The following is a 22,755-nucleotide window of genomic DNA, read 5'->3' as shown; positions in this document are numbered from 1 at the left end:
CTCTCCAAGCTGTGTGACCTGGCATAGGACTGTATCTGCCCAGACTTTTCCTAACTTGCCTAAAGGCATTGTGAACCAAGAGCAAAGTCCCTGACAAAACCTGTCCTGAGACCCTTTCCTAAGATACATTCTATACCATCACTGGTTTCTTATTTTGCAGGTTTAAAACCTGGGAGTTCTCACAGGAAGACAAAAAAGCCTCTTCCTCCCACGCCTGAGGAGGACCAGGTATACAGGGAAATTGGGTGCTGCTACTGCTCAAATGGAAACTTACAGTTACCCTGGAAGACATACAAGAGTCTTAGAATTCTCCTGGGATTTGGCACTGTTAATTGGTATTCTTGCTGAGACGGGATTTATTCTAATTAGGACTTCCTTTTCAGTGGAATCATACAGGCCCGTTAGGATGCTCTTATCAACCATTTAATCCAATCATTTGTTTAAAGCAAAATAAAGCCCAGTTTTAAAAATGAAAAATATTTTCAAATATAAAATCAAAAGAATTTAATCATAAACATCCGTCTACCCAATACCTTGATCCTACTAGTAATATATTACTTTAAAACTTGACTTTATGGTTACTTTTTGAGGTCTAGAAAGCCCTTCCTCATACATAGGCAGACCTTGGAGATATTGTGAGTTGGGTTCCAGACCACTACAATAAAGCGAGTTGCAATTTTTTGCTGATGGAAGGTCTTTCCTTGAATTTGTAAAAAATGCAACATCTGTGAAGCACAATAAAGCAGGGCAGGAATTATTATGCTCATTTTACAAACAAGAACACTGAATTTTAAAGCCACTTATTAAGTCCATGTATAGATTTAGTGACAAATATGTTTCTTCATCATGTCTGTACATGGTTTTTGTCTGAAAAGTTTTAAAAATACTGATGGCTGGGTCCCATCCCCAGAGATTTTGATGTAATTGTTCTGGGAAACTGCCTGGGTGTTGGGATTGTTAAATGCTCCCTAGAGATTCTGGTATGCATTCCAGCTGGGAACTCCTACCTAAGTGCTTAAGAAGAGCTGCTAAATAAACTTGTATTATTCATGATTTGGGTTAGGATGGTGTTTCTAGTAAGCCAGAGAGTTGGGAGAGGAAAGTACTTGATGTCTAACCAAACCACCCTACTTTGTCCTCCTACCTACACAGATCTTGAAAAAACCACTGCCCCCTGAACCAACAGCAGCACCCGTCTCCACAAGTGAGCTGAAAAAGGTTGTGGCCCTGTATGATTACATGCCAATGAATGCAAATGATTTACAGCTGCGGAAGGGTGATGAATATTTTATTCTGGAGGAGAGCAATTTACCCTGGTGGCGAGCACGAGATAAAAATGGGTGAGTCCACTCCAGCCCTACACATGGCCACCTCTCCGAGTCTGTAGGGTCTGGCCCACATGTCATTATACACATATGATCTATGCTGCATGTGCAGAAGCTACACACTTCATGGGCCTAGCCATGTGTTAGTGACATGATCCTCTTTGAGGGAGAAGCATGATTTATATATCTCCATTTGAGATTTGTTTTGAGCCCAGGGATACGGGAATATGATTATGCTTCTCCCCCAGGATGGGGAGTGCTAGAGGATCTACCTCAATGTCTTCTCTACAGGCAGGAAGGCTACATCCCTAATAACTATGTCACCGAAGCAGAAGACTCCATTGAAATGTATGAGTGAGTATGCTTATGGTCCCAGCTCACGGTCTTCCAGAAGGAATAAAATATAGCTATACTTTTTTGTAGTTTCAACAAAATTTTGGTTTTGAGATACTTATTAAGATCACTGCCAACTAGGTCAAATGATGTCACCACCCCCAAGTTAGTAGTACCTACGTCTTACTCTTCTCCCAAACACCTGCTTATGAAAGCTGGAGAGGTCACCATGCTCCCCAAATCCATAAGAACCACACTCAAAGAAAGAGTTTACAGCCTGACAGGAAACATTTGAAAGAGTGAACGTGTTAAACTTCTGCCATCGTTTATTCTCCGTAAATATAGAGGTGGATTGTCCTTGAGTGCTCCATCCTCAATCCCTTCCCTGAAACCCCTGCTGCCTCCCTTTGCCCTCTACTCTCCATATCTATGAATTTTCAGTGCCAACCGGGTTCTGGGAAAGTAATGCAATTGTGTTATGTACATGATAGGCACTCAATAAGTAGGGGTTTAGTGAATTGACTGAATCACTGGCATGGATGAGTCCTAGAGGTCACTCTAGTCTCAGAACTGCTTACACCATGGCTTAGAAGCCACTCAAGCACTCTTCTTCAACAGGTGGTATTCAAAACACATGACTCGGAGTCAAGCTGAAGAACTGCTAAAGCAAGAGGTAAGCATGCGACCACAAACAAACAGCATTCTCCTTGTACAAGCGAGGATCTTGAGCTAAATACTTGCTGCTGCCTGCCACTTCCAAGCAAGGCAGTGTCGAGGCCATCATTGTATGGGGTTCTCATTACACTTTTCAGTATCATCAGCTGAAACACGGCATGTGGCAGTGAAATCAGGGGTTGTTATATTTTCTCCCTGGTTTGGGCAGGTGGGATGCAGGTGTGGGCACCACTTCCTCCTTACAGTCAGCTTCTTTTTTTGTTTCAGGGGAAGGAAGGAGGTTTCATTGTCAGAGACTCCAGCAAAGCTGGAAAATATACTGTGTCTGTGTTTGCTAAATCTACAGGGTGAGTGCTACTGTTCAAAGGCCTTGGGAACAAAGGACAGGGGTACCCATCCAACAGCTCCTTAATGGTGTGTCTCTCCTATTTCCTTTGTCCCTAATCTCAAAACTCATCTCACCTCACTTTTTGGGTTCCACTAACCCTTGTTCCCAAGTTGCTGACTCAGAATCCACTTCTTCAGGGACCCTCAAGGGGTGATACGCCATTATGTTGTGTGTTCCACACCTCAGAACCAGTATTACCTGGCTGAGAAGCACCTCTTCAGCACCATCCCTGAGCTCATTAATTACCATCAGCATAATTCTGCAGGTGAGTACCAAGGGCATCAGAGATGAAGGAATGTGATAAGTATCAGAAGTGATTCAGAACAAGGTGATGAGGGGGAAGAATAAGCCTCACAGGGCAGTGCAAATCAATCAGTGAAAGTCAACTCCTGTAATGCTGGTGGAGGTCAACTAAAGAGTTGGTCAAAGACAGACTTTATACCCATAGGTAGTGACTTCTTATTTAATGATTGATGCTCAGTACTAAGGATAGACATAAAAGAGATTGGTGATTAATCAATCAGCAAGTATTCATTGAGTTACTACTGTGTACTTGGTAGTAAAGGAAAATTATTAACCGAGATCTTTGCCCTCAAAGAATATCCAGGTTAGAAAACATCAAAAGACAGTTTCTCAGTACAGTAAGTCCACACTTAACATTACCAATGGGTTCTGCAACTTTAAGCAAAACAACATATTACAAAATCAGTTTTACCATAGGCTAATTGATATAAACAGGAGTTAAGTTCCTATGGTATCTCATCAACATTAAAACAAAATGACATTATTCAAGGATATACTGTAGTATAGACGTTCGAAAAAAACTGGGAGATTGATGAAGGAAACAGCTTCATTGAGAAGGTAGAATGTGAGTTAAGCCTGGGCTGAGAGGTTGGGGTGTATTTAGTTGGGGAGTATATTTCAATTAGTATTTTCTTTTTTTTGTCCTTGAGAACTCTTTTATGAGAGGAGAAACTTCCAGACCAAAAAAAAAAAAAAAAGGGCGGGGAGGGGGGTGTTGTGGAGATCTTCTGGGATTCAAAATGTACTAGGAAAGTGAACATCAGAAGTGTGAGGTTTCAAGTGAGGGTGTGTGAGGTATCCTACCTCCTACACTTCACTAGAAGCATGACCCTCTCTGTATGTTTCAGGACTCATATCTAGGCTCAAATATCCAGTGTCTCAGCAAAACAAGAATGCACCTTCCACTGCAGGCCTGGGCTACGGTAACTGCTTATTTCTCTAGGGTAGGGTGGACTAGCCATTTGCCCTTGCAAATCTACCTTTAGCAGATCCAATTAGACCTTGCTTCACAAGAGTCCTTACAGCACACTGTTCTGCACCAGCTGCCTCAAGGAAGGTTAAGACAGAGCCAAACAAGTTATTTAATGATTTTTCCCTCTTGTGGCTCCTACTGGAACTGCAAAAACATAGATTCATAAATTATTATTATTTTTAATTCTGGTTTTAAAAAAATCCTAAAGGGTTTTAAGAGGTTGTCTAGTCTATCTTCTTGCCTTATGGCTGATTTGCATCTAAAATCCACAGATTCTTACAACCAGTAACCCCTTGTCCCTGACATTTACCTGAGCAAAGGTGGATTAATACTCCTGAGAATTTCCCTTTTACTGCTTGCTTATTTCTACACCGAGTAGGCATTCTTACCTATTGTAGGATTTATACATACATGATTCCCAAAGGCTCACACCAAGGCTTTGTTGTTATAGGATCATGGGAAATTGATCCAAAGGACCTGACCTTTTTGAAGGAGCTGGGGACTGGACAATTTGGGGTAGTTAAGTATGGGAAATGGAGAGGCCAATATGATGTGGCCATCAAGATGATCAAAGAAGGCTCCATGTCTGAGGATGAATTCATTGAAGAAGCCAAAGTCATGATGTGAGTTACAGACCAAACTCAACTCTTAATCCAGTGGCTAGGGTATAGGAATTACCAGGACAACTGACTGTGGTTTAGATGACTTTCAGAGTAAGAGATTTGGGACCAGGGCCTCCTTTGATTGGTGGGAGTCCTAACTGCTAAATTAATCATTTATCTGCTTTAGATATTGGTTGAAATTAGTGTTGATCATGGTGTTTACCATCTCAGTAGCATTTGGGGGTGGTTGTGGAAAATGAGATTTTCAAAAGGAAGACTGATTCTGATTTAGCCTTAGTGTTCATTCAGCCTTGGGCTTCTTTCCTGATCTATTAATGGGTTCCAAATCCCTACTCACTTCATATATTAGGCCCTCTTGGGGTCCAGAGTAGGAGGGAGGAAAATCAAGTTGCTATTGTGGTCCCTTATCTGACACTCTACACCCAGGCTGACCCCTTTCCACCCCAGTTCCTTTCTGACTGGTATGCAGAGCCAGAAAGTGTGGACTGGTTTGTGGGCTCTCCTGTAGGAATCTTTCCCATGAGAAGCTGGTGCAGTTGTATGGTGTCTGCACCAAGCAGCGCCCCATCTTCATCATCACTGAGTACATGGCCAATGGCTGCCTCCTGAACTACCTGAGGGAAATGCGCCACCACTTCCAGAATCAGCAGCTGCTGGAGATGTGCAAAGATGTCTGCGAAGCCATGGAATATCTGGAGTCAAAGCAGTTCCTTCACCGAGACCTGGTGGGACCTCAGAAGGATTGGCCTGGGACCAAGGGCTGAGGGGTGGGAAGTAGCAGAGGAAGACATGAAGGAGGAGGGTTGCTGGAGCCATCATTTCAGTTTTATCTAGAAAACACTAAAAGTTAGGTGAGCCTCTGCTCCAGTAGTCAGCCAGTTAAGGATCATCCGCCTCAACACTACAAGTTGTATCATGGTGGGAGTTAGAGCAGTCACTCACTCCCAGCCTCCTTCCTACCACACCAAGGAAATGGTGGGGGCTGAAGGACAACCCTGCTTCCCAATGGGACTACTCCTGGCAAAGAGCCATCATTTGGTTAAAGCAGAGTCACAAACTGGGGGTCTGTGAGTACATTTTTTAATGGTATGTCCTATTTAGCAAGCAATTAACATTTCACATTAAAAAAAACTGAGTTTCCAGCTTTTCTTGAAAATCTAGACCATCTTGTAACACCAGGTCCACAGTCTCATAGGGCATGCTAACAGTGGGCTGGAGTTGAGGAGCAGCTGCTTCCTTTAGACTAGGAGAGTGCTCTTAACTTTCCTGCAATCTCCACTCACCCTACTTCACTCTTATCGATTTGCCTGCCTGGCCCTCGGAAGCAACAGAGGTTTTGCCCCTGTTTATTTCAGTCAGGCCAAGGCTCATTGGCAGAGAAACAGAAAACAAAACACACTTGCCCTCTGTTGTTCTCCATTAATTCTCTCAGCATTTCAGTGCAAACAGGGGTGTCATGGAATTGCCAATGTGAATGAAATCATTTGCATGTCCTTAGTGTTTTACTTATGACTACACAGTAGGTTGCTTTACAAGTGGTAGAAATGCATCGACATTTCTCAGTGGCATCTATGGACTCCTGTTAGGTGGGAAAATGTCTCTAGTTGAAGGAGATGATGCTATCCTGGCTTCACTCCCTTGGCGGGTGGAAGCTTTGGGCCTTTAACCTGTATGCCAGGGATGGAGTCTCACTGCTATCTGTTGCATTACAGGCAGCTCGAAACTGTTTGGTAAATGATCAAGGAGTTGTTAAAGTATCTGACTTTGGCCTGTCCCGGTAAGTGTGCTTTTTGATCTTTCCCTCGAAAAGTAAAATCAGCACAATACAAAATGAGGGGGCATTATAATTTGTAATCCTGTCCCTTTCTTTCATTCTCTTTCTAGTCTTTCCCAACATCTTTCTATACCTTTTCTTTCTCTGAATGATATGCCACTTCTTGCATCCTTTTGTTTTATTGTTTTATCTTTTTCTTCTCCTTCTCTCTCATTTCAAGCGAATTTTCCCAATACCTTATCTTGATCCGTTAGTCCTGTTCACTTTCCTCCATCCCTCCCTCTTTCCTAATCAGTCTAAGTCCTGCTGGCAACTACAGAATAGAAGGTGGAGAAGGAGAAGAAAAAAAAAAGAAATAGAGAAGAGGAAGGGAGTACCTACTATATCTTATTTTATTCCATCTTTGCTGTTACCATATTGTCAATCAGGAAAGCTAAATCAGACAGGAAAACAGGAATATGTTAACAATAACATTTGTAAAAGACACTGGCTGGCCTATAGATGTGTATTTATATAACTTGTGACTGTGTCAAGAAATCTTAAAGAAATATCAAGATCTCCAAATATTGATCTCCAAGTCCTGAATCTTTTGCAGGTATGTTCTAGATGATGAATATACAAGTTCAGTAGGCTCCAAATTTCCAGTCCGATGGTCTCCACCAGAAGTCCTTATGTACAGCAAGTTCAGCAGCAAATCTGACATTTGGGCTTTTGGTGAGTGGTACGATTATATAGATTATACAGCTCAAAGGAAGAGGAAAGCATTGGGGAAATCGACACTTCGCAATCTACACAGAGATTATTTGTTCTTGCTTTAATTCATTGAATCTTTAGAAAGTGCTTACTATGTCAAGAACCACAGGGTTTCTGAAGATAAAGCCAGCAAACTAGACATGACCCCTGCCTTCTTAGAATGTACAATATATTGAGGAGAACAAACAATTCATTCAGTGTTCAACAGCTTCTGAATACTGATTACGTACCAAGGACTCTGTCGGACACTATAATCACAAAGACAAATAAGATGCCGTCTCTCTCCTGGAAGAGCTAATGGCCCAGTGCAACCCTGATTACCCCCAAGTATGGTCAGAACTATAGCAGAAGTTGGAAAAAAATGCAAAAAGCACAGAGTGGGGAATCTCCTGAATCTAATATTTGAGGTTGATATAGAAAGATTAGGATCTCTACTCTCTGAAAAGACTGTAAACTGACAATACTTAAAAACATCATTTTCTAGGCGTTTTGATGTGGGAAATTTACTCTCTGGGGAAGATGCCATATGAAAGATTTACTAACAGTGAAACTGCTGAACATATTGCCCAAGGCCTACGTCTCTACAGGCCTCATTTAGCTTCAGAGCGGGTATATACCATAATGTACAGCTGCTGGCATGAGGTAAGTGTTTTATTGAGACCTCTTAAATTATTTCTTTGAACCTATTTTCCCATTTAGCTGGCCTGGAACCCAGTCCACACTCTCCTTGGCTGCATGGAGCTGCACACATTCTCAGACTGCAGCCCACATCCCAAACTTTTGATAGCCAGAGGCTTTCCCAGGCCCACTCCAGTTCTCACTAGAGTATCACTAGCAGACCCCAATACCAACTCAGCCTTAGGCAGAAGGGTCATTGTGAGGCCATGTCACCTAACACACTCGGGCAGCCAAAGACACTCAGACAAATGTACGGGCATTAAAAAAAAGTCATCAAAATTTGTGTTCATTCCTTTCAGAGTCATTGGCTCTTTCTTTTCCTTTACTAACTGCCAAACTTTTCTGGCTGTGGTCTTAAGTAAAATTTAAAACAAACAAATAAACAAATAAAAACTCCTATGACCTTAAAGGAAACTAAAATAGGTAGTGTTCATTTTTTTTTAAATATGGTGTAATATGGGGCATGTGGATAGATGTGCTAATTTGAAAATAAGGAGCCTGTCCCATTATTACTAAAATGTTTTGCTGCTTTCACCTTCGGTTCTTCCAGAGGTTCCTTCTCCATTTTTCAGTAGATACTTGGCAACCTTAATTTGACAATCTAAATCTCTAGTAGGAAATAAAATGCTGAGCTCTTAGTTTTGCCCACCTAGAAACTAGGAAAGACCGCATCCAATGAGCACATATGTGAAACTGGAGCCCATTTGGTGGGGGTGAAAAATTGGGAATCTGGATCAGAGCATGGCACCTTTCTCTTCAACAAATGACTGAGGTCACAAAGAAAGTGTGGGGAAAGGGGGAACCCGTTGGAGTCACGTTCCTTCTCTCCACTGTGCCATGCAGGATTAAGGGCGATTGGCCATGCTCCCTCCCAACTAGGACATCCTCACTCTGCTAGTTAACTGCTTCAGACAGGTACTTTCTCCATAATTTGTTTAAAGTAGTAGTCTTGAAACTGGATGCACATCAGAATCCCTAGGGAACTCTTAAAACTACAGATGACTGGGCCTTATCTCCAGAAATTCTTATTAGTAAGTGTGGAGAAGGACCCAGTAATGTCTTTTTAAACTTCCCAGGAAATTCTGATACTCAGCTAGTTTTGAGAACCACTGATTCAAAGCAACAAGAAATTGATGGCTTCTTGGTTCTGATGGATTGAGGCCTTTCTGACAGGAATATGCCCTGAATCACTAAATACTTCCGGGACTTATGAACCATGGCTATCACAAAGGGCTTTAGTCTGGAAGCCAGACAGTGTAAATGAAAGATCCAAAGTGTTCAGGATATAGCTGGTGGTCTTGAAATGTTAATTCTTCTGTTAACTTTGGCTATGAGATGATAGAAACGGTGTTTGAAACCAAATTAAAAATTTTCACAGCTTGTAGGATTTCAGTTCTGTCAACCACTTAAACTTGTTTGGTAGCCATTTCTCAGTCGAAGATCCAAAATAAGAATGAATTTTCCATTTTAATCAATATGTTTGTCAGTTTAGTTTGCAAATTGTCTTCATCACATTAACAACCTGACTTACTAAAGATGAAAAGTGTACAAGAATTTTATGGAACACAACTATTTTTTTTTCCTTTTTCTTTGTAATCTACAGGTTATGTTACTGGGCATATAGTGTATACTTAATAAACATTTGCTGCTTACTACTTTTCTCTTAGATTCTGGATTCTAGCCCACTATAACACTGTACTTTTTCTTTGGTTATAGAAAGCAGATGAACGTCCCACTTTCAAAATTCTTCTGAGCAACATTCTAGATATCATGGATGAAGAATCCTGAGCTCACCAATAAGCTTCCTGGTTCTATTCTCCTCCACAAGCCCCAATTTCACTTTCTAGGAGGAAAACCCAGGCTACAGGTCCTTGAGCCTTTGTGTTCTAGCTGAATACACAAAAGCCCCTCTCTACATTTAGGACTGCCTCTCTTCTTTGATTCGCTGGGATAGTACCTCTGAACAAAGGCTAAGGAATTATTGTGCCTGGTGCTGTCACCCAAAGAAATTTCCCAAGAGAATTAAGAGACTGAATTTGGGATAGAAACAGTTTTAGGGAGAGAGGGATGTAAATAGCCTCACAAGGGGTCCAACAGCTCTTTGGGTAGACATTAGAGCTTGGGGTAAGGGAGGCCGAATTTGGCGAGAATATAACCATGTCATAAAAATGGGAGAAGGTGTTTTGGTAAAATAAAATTACTGGAAAGCATGAAAGTTTCTTGCTATCTCCATTAATCATGCAGCCTCCCTGGAGTGCCGTTTCCCAGTGTTCCAGGAAACTGTTGTGTGACATTGGTTTGGCATAGTCCTACTTCGACAACTGGACAGATCCTTGGCATTTAATCCCTCTGGCTCTTGGAAAATTCTGCCTCTGAATCAGAGACGAACTGACAAGCCAAAGCACAGTGCCCAGCACACAGTCATCATGCGGTATTCCAGAATGAAGTTGATGGCTGGGAACAAATTCTGCTGGAGACTCTTCCCCACATCAAGAAAAGAGAACCATTACAGAGCCAGGGGCCCAGGACGGCCAAGAGATGATGAGCCTCGCAGTCCAGGCTGGGCATCAACACAGCAGCTGGGAAAGCGCGGGCCAATTTAGAAGCGGGCAGGGGCGGGGCTGTTGGGCCAGTCAGGAATGGGCCACGTGGCCTGCAGTAACTTCGTTTTCTAATCTTTTTTTGTTTTTGGAATAACGTCTGGCCAGCGCAGTGACCCTGGCACCTCAAGTGCTGGCGGGAGCATGGCCCGAGGGCAGCCTGGCGGAGGGCAGGGGGAGAGACTGGGGGCGAAGCCGGGAGCGGGACGCGGGAGCAGCTGGGGAAGAGGAGTGCTCGGAGGGGTCAGAGGATAGAAATGTAGCAGATGGCACAAGTGGAGGGCGCGGCAAGAGGCGGGGCGCGCTGGCAGCCGGAAAGGGCACCCAGTGAGGGCACGGGGGCTGGAAGAGAAGCCGGCGGCTCGGGCGGGGAGAGGAACGCGCGGGCAGCCGGGAGGATCGCCCGGTAGAGAGTAGGGGGCGGGGCGCGCACGTGGCCTCGCGCAGGCGCAGTGCGCTCACAGGGGGCGGTCCCCTAGGCGGTGGATTGTGGTTCCGGTTCCTTCACAGAGACACGTGAAGGTCGGGGAGTTGGTACGGAGTTGGTCTTGGCACGCGTGGCGGCGCCGGGATGGATTCCTCCTCATCCTCCTCCGCAGCGGGTTTGGGCTCGATGGACCCGCAGCTGCAGCATTTCATTGAAGTGGAGACTCAGAAGCAGCGCTTCCAACAGCTAGTGCACCAGATGACGGAACTTTGTTGGGTAAGGAGCCTGGGGCCGGGACCTAGCCACTGTACCTACGTTCCGCTTGTCCTTGCCCCGCGGGACTAGCTACGACGTCCGGGATTCGGGGAAGGGGAGCACTTGACAGTACCCTTTGGTTCCCTTAGGTTCTTCAGGCCCAGCCGGGTCGGGGAAAGGGTGACTTCGCTTCTCAGGGGACTGTCACTGCAGACCTCGGCTTTGTTGGTACAGAGGATTGGGGATCATAAGACTGGGGAATATGCCACTGTCCCAAGTAGCACTTTAGGCACCGAGGTTGAAGCTGCCTAGTGCTGCTCAGCAAGACTGATGGGAGTCTCCGATACTACGTTCTAGTTTTTGGAACCCCCAGTCACAAGGAGTCAGTGAATCTCCTGTTCCGGGACTCCTCAGGGTTTATCTTGATTACCTAGATCCAATAACCGTTGTCCGTGAGGAACGAGTGGCTCTAGCCCACTAACTATAAAAGTAGTCTAATCTCTCCCAACATACACAGTTACTTGCCTTCTTGTTGGATTGTTGTGTAATATCAAGCCGTTTTGGATCTGAAGGTTAAAGAATTGAGTATGCCCTGTGAGGGAACTTGGGCCAAAGGGTGAAAGGCATCTGCAGTTTGGGATCAAGGTGTTCTCTGGCTGCCAAGGACAGCATAACTGCCTTGACATACAAAATTCACAGAATTCAGAGGCTAGGGGTAATTTTCTTTGGAGGCAGAGGTCCGAGGTTTCTGTACACAGCAGAGAATAATGAAGGAAATTCATTTGAATCGCTTAACTTGAATTATATACAGTCGTCAGTTTTCATAGTCCTTTTCCCATTAACTTATGATATTGCTGGACTCTGACCCTTAACAAATACTTACCTCTTGTCTCTCTTGGACCAGAGTGCTTTGATTTTTTTTTAAGAAATCTGTGATTCACTACATTTGGCTGGGGGGTGGGGCGGGTTAAGGACTCCTCCAAGAATCTGTAAGCTTTAGGAAAATTCATACCATTTCCTATTCATCTTTTTCCCTCATTCATCTTGAGAAGATTCAAGAACCTCTGGCTTAAGTAGTCAAGTTCACTTAATTAGAGATCTCAGGTCATAGATTTTCTTTTTATCCTTGGTAGGTTTTGGGGTATCTTGCTGCAGTGATTTCTCCTTCCACCTCTTTATTTTGCAGTTAAAGGTATTTGATGTATGTGGAGTTGTAACCAAATTCATTGGAGGATTAATTCACTTGTATTTTGCCATTTTCTTTGTTCTGTAACGTCTCAGCTCCACAACTTTCTGGCCCTATGACTTTAGGCAAAATATCTCTGTGCCACAGCTTCCCTCTTTGTAAAATGAGGATTAATAGTAGTGCCTATTTCATAGGTTTGTTATAAAAATTTGATGTAAGGCTATAGAAAATTGCTCACCACAAAGTAAGCTGCTGCCAAATGTGAAGTATTATTAACATATCATTTTACTGTTTTTAGGTGAAATGTTTTCTTTAAATAAGTTATCCCCTCCCCTTTTTCCCCCAAGTTCCCTTTGTGATTCTGTATTTTGTCCTGAGCAGGAGAAGTGCATGGACAAGCCTGGGCCAAAGTTGGACAGTCGGGCTGAGGCCTGTTTTGTGAACTGCGTTGAGCGCTTCATTGATACAAGCCAATTCATCTTGAATCGACTGGAACAGACCCAGAAATCCAAGCCAGTCTTCTCAGAAAGCCTTTCTGACTGACTTTAGCGTTACCTTTTTGTAAAAGGAAGTTTGTTCAAGAAATGAAGAGTGGTTGATGGGATGGTTGAAGAAAAGGCCATGGGGGGATTGGCTCCCACCTTTGTCACTCTTGGGACATCCTGTCATCTGAGAATGAACAAAGACCAATTTTTTGTTTGTGTTTGGGGCTTGACGGTCATACGCGTATTTGGTTGTGTGTTTTTTAATGTTAATCTTGTGAAAACAATTGACAGGTGAATGGAAAACTTTACTAGATGCATATTACTGTTTGTGGGACTGTGTTTTTTTCTCAAAGTCCCATTAACTGCTTCCTATAATTTGGGTAGTGGAACTGCTTTCTGTAATTTGTTAGTGGGACCACATGGGTAAAATCTGTCATTTGTGTGGATTCACTTCAGAGTTCTAACATGGATATACATCTTTATGTCTCTGAGAAAGGGCAACAGTGGGAGAAGAGTAATTTGGTACTTAACCATAGGCCTCCTTATCTAGTGTTTTGACCATCAGTGCTGGAAAAAAATCTATTGAATATTCATACAATGCAGTTAACTTTCTGAGTTATCTCCCTTCCTTATACTGTGATCAAGGTAGTACAGGTAGCCTGAGTGTCTGTCTAGAGGCCTTTGGTTTTAAAGGCATCTAGCTAGTGAACATAATTCTCATTACTAAACTACCACAAGGAAGAACTGAACTTACCCTGAATATCAGGGTCCAAGAAATTCGAAGATGTGCCTAAATAAGTTATAAAGATTTAGGCCTGTCAGAAACTAACAGCAGTTTCAGGTAGAGGTGCATGCCTAATGTTAATCAGTATAGATTCCATTTACTGTGTTCTTTTGATTACTGAAATAAAAGCTTCTACAAGATTCAATTCTGTGATTCAGAAAGCTTTTCATTCTGGTTATCACCTGCATCCTGGAGAGATTTTGGTGTGGGCTCGTTCCAAGGCTGAAATGTAGTCAGTGTGGGTACCTGCTCTGGGCAAGGTACAACACAGTATTCCAGGGACCTCTGACTTTTTTGCGAGAGATGAGAACCTTTAAATGAGATGGGGAGAGAAGAAATTCAGTGCAGATAGTCAATTCCCTGAGTGTAGTGGAAGAGGTTATATTGACTGGATTCCTCTTCTCTTCAAATCCTAGTAGACTGGAGTATGTACCTGGAATGGAACTATTTGTTTGGTGTTTCTAGTACAAGTCCATGAAAGTTAGGGAAATACACATTTCCTGAAGCCTCTAGTCCTTTTAGCTTTCCCCCATATAGGCACGACAAAAAAACATTTTAAATCCTGATGAAAACAATTCGACAAACATTTAAGTGATTACTTTGTATCAGACACTTTTTGGTACCAGAGATTCAGCAGTGCCCCAAAACAAGTCTCTGCCCATTTGGAGCTTATATTCTAGTGAGAGGAGAAGAGGAAACAAACATGTAAATGTGTCAATATAATGAGTACCACAGAGAAAAGGCAAAGGGAATATTTGTGGGATGTTGTTATTTGAGGTAAGATGGTTAGAGATGGCCTCCTTGGGACAGTGGTATTTCAGCAGAGACCTGAATTAAGTGAACAAGCCAGGTAGGTATCTGGGAGAAGAACATTTCAAGCAGAGGTAGCGGCAAGCTCAAAAAGGCCCCAGCGTGGGAGATACATTCTGTGATGCTAAAGTAGTACAGTCAAAAGGTCAGTATGGCTGGAATGGCATGGGTAGGAATGATGAAGTTGGAGAAACATGCCTGAGATGGATCGAGGCTGGTAGTGGGGGCGTGCACTGATCTCGTAGGGTATTGTAAGCCATTGCAAAAACTTGGCTTTTACCCAGCATGGGAAGCCATTTGAGATTTTTAGCAGACAAGTAATGTGATATAACAAATTTTAGGGGGGTTTGTCTGCTGTATGGAGAACATGTGCCTGGTAAAGAAAGTAATAGTAGCAGCAGCAGAGTAGTAATAATAATGTCATTTTGAAGTCCAGGAAAAATCAGCCTTCCAGGTTAGGTGTCTAACACATACCTTGTATCTATGTGCTCCTATCGATTTTTTTCCTTACAAAATTTAGTGTGTTCATGTAAAACTTCAAGGCAAAGGAAGGGTCCTCTGGTTTCTTCTTTCTTCCTTTCTATGATATATTATTATTTGCTTTATTATTATATCAATATTCTTCTTTCATCCAATATTAAAGTATTCTCATTACATTTAGAAACAAACTTAAATGTCTTCTACAGTTTTATTGCTTGCTCACCTAATATACATAATGAGAGTGTCTGTCAGATTCATACAATATACTTAAGCACCAAGGATGTGTCCAACACTACTAGACTCAAGACAATGAGGAAGAAGAGGTAGAATATCTGCCCCCATCCTCTCAGAGATTAAGGACCAGATCAACAGTTTGAGCTTTTGTTTGCTTTGTCAGTCTCAGAAATTTACATTGAGAACCTTGACAGAAAGGTGGTACCGTCAGCCCTAATGACATTCAAAGTCCTCATTTCAAATATTCATGGTAGAACACTCAAGACTCAACTATAAAAACCAAAGGATTGGATTATCAGACTCTTCTTGAAATGAAATCTCTCTTTGAAGCCTAATATGTAAAATAGAAAAGCAAAGCTGCTTTGGTGGCAGGGGTATCTGGAGGCCTGCCTGCTTTTGTCTCATCACAAACCCCACCCTGTGCCCTTACCCTGTGGTGCTTAAGACGCTTAAGACCTCTAGGGTTTTACCAAGCACACTGTGAAAACCAGGCTATCCCTAAAGCCCCCGCCCATTAATCCATGAATGAACATTAGGGATGATAGATAAAAGGAAATTGAGCAAAACTTTATTTATGGTAACAAACAAATCTCCATAAGGAGTCTGGATTACAAAACATAGCAAGTCAATACACTCCCTGGAAAATAGCCTTTACATGGAAAGCAATCAACGGTCTTTTTTGTTTGTTTGTTTAAACCAATATCCCTCAAATCAATACCTTAATTAAAACTTGGTCTAGGGAGACTTTATACCAAAGACCATCCAATAGTGTTTCTTTTAAGACACTTCATACTCTTAGCCTCATTATATTGTTGTCATTGTCTAGACTCAGAAGAAGCTAATGGAGAAAATTATGGTAACCTTCATTTTTATTCCACAAAGTAAGGGTATTGTTTAGATTTATCGATCTCCACTCAAAGGGCAACAAGTATATACCATAAGGGACATCTCAAAAGGTGTGGAGGAAAAAAAAAAACTAGGACTATGGTAAGAAAACCACAGGTTGTACCACTAAAATTGTCGAGGGCCTATTCTGGCTTTATTTGAAAAGAATGGCAGAGTAGGTGGTGACAGCAGTGGGGAAAAGGAAATAGTACATGGGAATGATTGCATAGGTACTGAAACTATCCAAGGCCTTGTTCAGATAATTCATTTGATTGCTTACACAAATCACAAAACAAATCAAGATTATCTTGCCCAGGGTTGGTTTTGTGATTGGCTTCTCTAAAAACGTCTGCTTCAAGGAAATTCCCAAATTTGATACCTAACATAGAAAGTGAACCAACAGAAGAGCAGATAATATTAGGAGATTACTCTGGCCATTGCGACATCCCACTGTGAAAACATAGGGCAAAAAAGATGAATCCTGTGATAAAAGAAAATAATTAAACTACTATTTTTTGTTCCTATATAAGGAATACTAAAGCAATTAAATCATTATATTCTGTAACACTTTAGTAAGTGACCAGCACATGAGCAATTAGCCATTTAATATGAACTAATAAAAATTTTGTATCTAAAGCTATATCTTGCAAAAATCACTCTCAAAGAGGCAAAGCCTATACAATATAATTATGGTACTTTTGGCTACACAGAAATGCATAAAAAGGACAATTAGGATGTAGCAAACTAGGATTCGGATGTACTGATCGGGAGCACTAAAACAAAAGGGCCAACAGAATTTTGAGATGTATCTGCAATATGCTAATAATAGTTATGCTTTACTGGGGGTATGCATAATATTTGCCATACATTGTACTAACTATTTTACATGGGTCATCTTTTTAAAAATTATACCAACTCTATGAGAGCAGAACTATTATTAACATACCCATTTCATAGATGGAGAAGCTGAGGCTCTGAGGGATAAACTTATTCATGTTTACACAGCTAATAAATGGCAAGAATGGAATTTTAACCTGGGCAGCTTGACTCCAGAGCTCATGGTCTGAACTACTGTACTATTTTGCCTCCTAATATGTATTTAAAGATAGGAAGTAATGTTTCTTTAAAAGGCAGGGCCGGAATGACCAAAACAGTTCATTCCAGAGATAGCATGGTATAGTGGAAAGATCATATGTTTTAAAGTTAGCAGAACTGGGTTCAAATCCTGACTCTGCCAACACCTGTGTGACCTTAAGGAAGTCACTTAACCTCTTTGATCCTCACTTTCTTTATAAAACTGAGATGGTAATGCCTACTTTACAGGGTTGAAGTATGAGATCACATGTAGAGTGCTTGGTACACTGCAGATGCTTTAATTGATGATATTAGTATTCAGAACTGAGCATCTTTGATAACTCTGGCAGAGTCATCTGGGAAAACAAGAGAAAAGCAAGAAGTCACTTAATGAAGTTGACTAATTGATGAAGTGGCACAACTAATGGAGCACGTAATATTAAGAATTTTGAGTTTTGCAATCAATGGAAGCTAGAGGAGGAGTTTAAACAGTGGAGTGATATAATATTTGTACATTTTAATGCTTATTTTAAAATTTTAAAATGATATAGAATTACTTAGAAGTCCTCCTCTTATTCTCACATATGCATTGAGAAAGATCACTTTAGCAGCTTTCTGGTAGCTGAATTAAAGCAGAGAAATAGTAACGAGTATTTCACTAATTCAGGCAAGAGAGTATGGAGGGTTCAGTTCAGATAGTGGAAGTGGTGACGGACAGGAGGAAACATTAGGAATATGGAGGTGCTGTGAGAGAGAAATCTGGAGTAAAGTGGAAAGGAAGTAAAACAGATGATAGGAAAGGAGGTAGGGTTTAGAATAATGTGCCAATGAGAGGATGCTGTGGGGTTCAAAGGGCAGCAAAAGTGACTGGAAGAGAGAAAGATAACAGAACTGACCATGCTGAACGGGCCACAGAGAGGAAGTTACACAAATGGCTCTCCCCAGTTCCATAGCTTCAGTATGTGGGTAAACCGTGGAATTGTTTCTCATCACCTTCCAATTTAAAGACCATAAGAATACTCATAATGTCAGAAATACTTAAAAAGATTACTCACAAATAGAGTCTTCTATATTTTTATAGATAAAAAAGATAAAATATCACGAGTTTAATTTTTCCAATGCCAGATTTATAATTTATTTTTTAACATAGGGAATATTCTCTTTCTTTAAAATTAAGTTTATTGGAATGACATTGGTTAATGCAATTATATAATTTTCAGGTGTGCTTTATAAGTTGACATCTGTATATTCTATTGTGTGTTTACCACCCAAAGTCCAGTTTCCTTCAGCTACCATATATTTGATCCCCTTTACCCACTTCTCCCTCCCCTGACACCCCTGTATTTGACCCCTTTTAACCGTCTACCTACCCCTTCCTCCCCCGCCCCATATCCTCTGGTAACCACTAGTCTATAGTACATGTTCATGAGTCTCTGCTTGTTTGCCCTGTTCATGTGTTGCTCTTAGGTTTATATCCCACATATAAGTAATATGATGTGATTTTCAACTTTTTCTGTTTGGCTTATTTCACTTAGCATGATTATTTCGAGGTCCATCTATGTTGTTGCAAATAGCGGAATTTCATCTCTTCTTATGGCTGAGTAATATTCCATTGTATATATGTACCATAGCTTCTTTAGCCAAACATCTGTCATAGGACACTTCAGTTGATTCCATGTCCTGACCACTTTGAATAATACTGCTGTAACATCAGTGTGCAAATATCTTTTTGGATATGTGTTTTCAAGTCTTTGGGGAAAATAACGAGTAGAAGGATTTCTGGATCATATGATAGGTCAATTCTTAGTTTTTTTAAGGAACATCCATACTGTTTTCCATAATGGTGGTACAAATTCTCAGTTCCACCAGCAGTTTATGAGGGTTCCTTTTTCTCCGCATCCTCTCCAACATTTGTTATTACTTGTCTTGTTGATAATAGCTATTCTAACAGGTGTGAGATGGTATCTCATTGTGGTTTTGATTTGCATTTCCCTAATAGCTAGCAATGTTGAGCATCTTTTCAAATGTTTTTTGGCCATTTGTATGTCCTCTGGGGAAAAGTGTCTGTTCAGGTCCTCTGCCCATTTTTTGATTGGATCGTTTGTTTTATTGTTGTTATTGAGTTGTATGAGTTCTTTGTATATTTTGGCTATTAGGCCCTTTATCGGAGGTGTTGTCTGCAAACATATTTTCTGATTCAGATAGTCTCTTTACCTTGTTGACGATATCTTTTCCTGAGCAGAAGCTTTTTAATTTGATGTAGTCCTATTCATTTATTTTAGCTTTTACTTCCCTTGCTTTTGAGGTCAAATTCATAAAGTCCTCTTTAAGTCCAAGGTCCTTGAGTTTAGCTTCTATGTTTTCTTCTATTTGTTTAATTGTTTCAGGTCTTATATTCAGGTCCTTGATCCATTTCGAGTTAATTTTGGTGTGTGGTCATAGACAACAGTCTAGTTTCATTCTTTTGCAGGTGGCTTTCCAGTTTTCCCAGAGCCATTTATTGAAGAGGCTTTCCTTTCTCCACTGTATGTTTTTGTCTTCTTTGTCAAAAATTATTTGTTCATATAAATATGGGGTTACTTTTGGACTCTTGATTCTGTTCCACTGGTCCATGTGTCTGTTTTGCTGCCAATACCATGCCTTTTTGATTACTGTCACTTTGTAGTATAATTTGAAGTTGGGCAGAGTGATGCTTCCAGCCTCACTCTTTTTTCTAGGGATGGCTTTGGCTATTCGGGGTCTTTTGTGCTTCCATACAAATATGATGATTTTTTTGTTCTAATTCTTTTAAAAAAAAGCTAATGGGATTTTGATGGGGATTGCATTAAATCTGTATAATGCTTTCGGTAGTCTAGTTATTTTAACTAGGTTGATTCTTCCAATCCAAGAACATGGAATATCTTTTCATTTCTTTTATCTTCTTTGATTCCTTTTAATAGGGTCTTGTAGTTCTAATTATATAGGTCTTTCATATTTTTCATTAAATTTATTCCTAGGTATTTTATTCTTTTTGTTGTAATTGCAAAAGGAATTATTTTTTTCCAATTCTTTTTGTGATGCTTCATTATTAGAGTATAGGAATGCTATGGATTTTTGAACATTGATTTTGTATCCAGAAACTTTACTGTATTTGCCTATTGTTTCTAGTAGTGTTCTTGTGGAGTATTTAGGGTTTTCTATATAGAGAATCATGTCACCTGCAAATAGTGACCATTTGACTTCTTGGTTTCCTGTTTAGATGCCTTTTATATCTTCCTATTGTCTGATTGTACTTGTTTGGCATCCGACATTACATTGAATAACAGTGGTGATAGTGGACAGCCTTGTCTTGTTCCTGATCTTAGAGGTTTTTAGTCTTTCACCATTCAGTATAATGTCAGCTGAGGGTTTGCATAGATGACCTTTATTATGTTAAGGTACTTTCCTTCTATACCGATTTTGTTAAGAGTTTTGATCATAAATGGATGCTGTATCTTGTAGAAGGCTTTTTCTGCATCTATTGATATGATCATATGATTCTTATTTTTTAATTTGTTTCTGTGGTGTAGCACATTAATTGACTTGCGTATGTCAAACCATCCCTGTGCCCCTGGGATGAAGTCCACTTGATTGTGGTGTATAATCTTTTTAACATGTTGCTGAATTCGGTTTGCTAGTACCTTACTTAGAATTTTTGCGTCTGTGTTTATGAAAGGTATTATTCTGTAGTTTTCTTTTTTGTGTGTTATCCTTACCAGCTTTTGGTATGAGAGTAATATTGGCCTCATGTAATGAGTTGGAAAATATTGCTTCCTTTTTGATGTTTTGGAAGAGTTTGAGGAAAATAGGTATTAAATATTCTTTGAATGTGTGGTAGAATTTCCTGGTGAAGTCATCTGGTCCTGGACTTTTACTTTTTGGTAGATTTTTGATGATTGTTTCAATTTCCATACTGCTGATAGGTCTATTTAAATTTTCCAGTTCTTCTTGATTCAGTCTAGGAAGGTTTTATCCTTCAAAGTACTGGTCCATTTCTCCTAGGTTATTAAATTTGCTGTTATATACTTTTTCATTGTATTCTTGTATGATGCTTTATATTTCTGCCGTGTCTGTTGTAATTTCCCTTCTTTCATCTCTGCTTTTGTTTATTTGTGTCCTTTCTCTTCTTTCTTTAGTGAGTCTATCCAGGGGTTTGTCAATTGTATTAACCTTCTCAAAGTACGAGCTCTTTGAACTATTTATTTTTTCTATTTTTTTTTCAATTTCATTTGTTTCTGCTTTAATTTTGATTATTTCTTTTCTTCTATTGACTTTAGGCTTATTTGTTCTTCCTTTTCTACTTTTTAAAGATGAAGCTTTAGGTTGTTTCTTTGGTGTCATTCTTGTTTTTGGAGAAAGGCCTATAATGATATGAACTTTCCTCTTATGACCATTTTTGCTGTGTCCTAAAGGTTTTGATATGTTGTGTGATCATTATCATTTGTTTCTATGTATCTTTTGATCTCTCTTTTAATTTCTTCTCTGACCAAGTTATTCTTCAGTAGCATGTTGTTTAATCTACATGTATTTGTGTTTCTTCCTGATTTCTTTTTGCAGTTGATCTCAAGTTTCAAAGCGTTATGATCAAAGAATATGGTTGGTATGATTTCAACCCTCTTACATATGTTGAGGCTATCTCTGTGTCTCAGTATCTGGTCGATTCTTGAGAATGTTCCATGTGCACTAGAGAAGAATGTATAAGCAGCTGTTTGGGGATGGAAGGCTTTGTAAATGTCACTTATGTCCAGCTGTTCTAATGTGTCATTTAAGGATTTTATTTCCTTATTGATTTTCTGTTTGGATAATCTGTCCATATCTGACAGTGGGGTATTTAGGTCCCGTACTACAATAGTGTTTTGGTTTGTTTCTCCCTTTAGTTCTTCAGTAAATTGCTTTAGGGCTCCCTGATTGGGATCATAGATATTAATAAGTGTTATGTCTTCTTGGTGCATGATTCCCTTTATCATTATGAAGTGTCCCTCCATATCTTTCTTTACCTTTTTTATTTTGAAGTCTATTTAGTCCAATATTAGTACCACTACTCCTGCTTTTCTCTGAATGTCATTTGCTTGAAATGTCATTTTTCACCCTTTCACTCTGAGTGTATATTTGTCTTTCGAACTGAAATGTGTCTCCTGGAGGCAGAATATGGTTGGGTTTTTTTTTTTTTTTGATTCATTCTGCAACTCTGTGCCTTTTTATTGGTGAGTTCAGTCCATTTATATTTAGGGTGATTATTGAAGTATGAAGTCTTCTTATAGCCATTTTATCTTTTGTTTTCTGGTAGCTTGGTGTTTCCGTTGCTTTCTTGTCCTTGTGTTTCTGTTTTCTTTATTGTGGTTGGCTTTTGTGGGTTTTTCCTATGGTTCTTCTTGTTTTATGTTATATACCTCAGTTCTGAATCTTTGGAGTGTGGTTATCATTACAAATATGTAAAGGATAGTTATAAATATATGGTCGTCTGTTTTCTTCTGCACATGCCTTATCTCAATTCCCCTTTGCAAATTTGGATCCTTGAATCTTCCCCTTTTCAGTAATTGTTTTCTCAATTTGTCCCTATGTATGTTGAACGTTCATTACTATCTTGCTATAGCAATTCTTTTACTATTTAAGCTTATAATGTAATGTTCTTAGTAAGGGTTGCACTCTTCTGCTTCTATTTGCCTAGTTGTCACTTTACTCCTAATTATGT

At 40.3% G+C, this 22,755-nt stretch overlaps 2 protein-coding genes across 2 annotated transcripts in view; both read left to right on the top strand.

Annotated features, from left to right (window-relative positions):
* BTK (Bruton tyrosine kinase) overlaps positions 1-10,040 on the top strand; it is a 32,162-nt gene extending 22,122 nt beyond the window's left edge. Inside the window, exons 7-19 of the mRNA XM_016132181.2 lie at positions 161-228; positions 1,153-1,340; positions 1,617-1,679; positions 2,277-2,331; positions 2,601-2,680; positions 2,859-2,986; positions 3,873-3,947; positions 4,449-4,620; positions 5,129-5,345; positions 6,333-6,397; positions 6,990-7,108; positions 7,632-7,789; positions 9,542-10,040. Coding sequence (XP_015987667.1) covers positions 161-228; positions 1,153-1,340; positions 1,617-1,679; positions 2,277-2,331; positions 2,601-2,680; positions 2,859-2,986; positions 3,873-3,947; positions 4,449-4,620; positions 5,129-5,345; positions 6,333-6,397; positions 6,990-7,108; positions 7,632-7,789; positions 9,542-9,613 — 1,460 coding nt within the window. The 3' untranslated portion in view covers positions 9,614-10,040. The remainder of the gene's footprint in view (positions 1-160; positions 229-1,152; positions 1,341-1,616; positions 1,680-2,276; positions 2,332-2,600; positions 2,681-2,858; positions 2,987-3,872; positions 3,948-4,448; positions 4,621-5,128; positions 5,346-6,332; positions 6,398-6,989; positions 7,109-7,631; positions 7,790-9,541) is intronic.
* An 876-nt stretch (positions 10,041-10,916) lies between these two features.
* TIMM8A (translocase of inner mitochondrial membrane 8A) lies at positions 10,917-13,707 on the top strand. Its single transcript, XM_016132203.2, has 2 exons — positions 10,917-11,128; positions 12,675-13,707. Exons 1-2 carry the CDS (start codon positions 10,997-10,999, stop codon positions 12,834-12,836), a joined length of 294 nt encoding a protein of 97 aa, XP_015987689.1. The 5' UTR covers positions 10,917-10,996; the 3' UTR covers positions 12,837-13,707.
* Positions 13,708-22,755: the final 9,048 nt, after the last annotated feature.

The sequence above is a fragment of the Rousettus aegyptiacus genome, unplaced genomic scaffold, assembly GCF_014176215.1.
Source record: "Rousettus aegyptiacus isolate mRouAeg1 unplaced genomic scaffold, mRouAeg1.p scaffold_m13_p_9, whole genome shotgun sequence".
NCBI classification, from domain to species: domain Eukaryota; kingdom Metazoa; phylum Chordata; class Mammalia; order Chiroptera; family Pteropodidae; genus Rousettus; species Rousettus aegyptiacus.
This window is presented reverse-complemented; position numbering and strand designations above follow the sequence as displayed.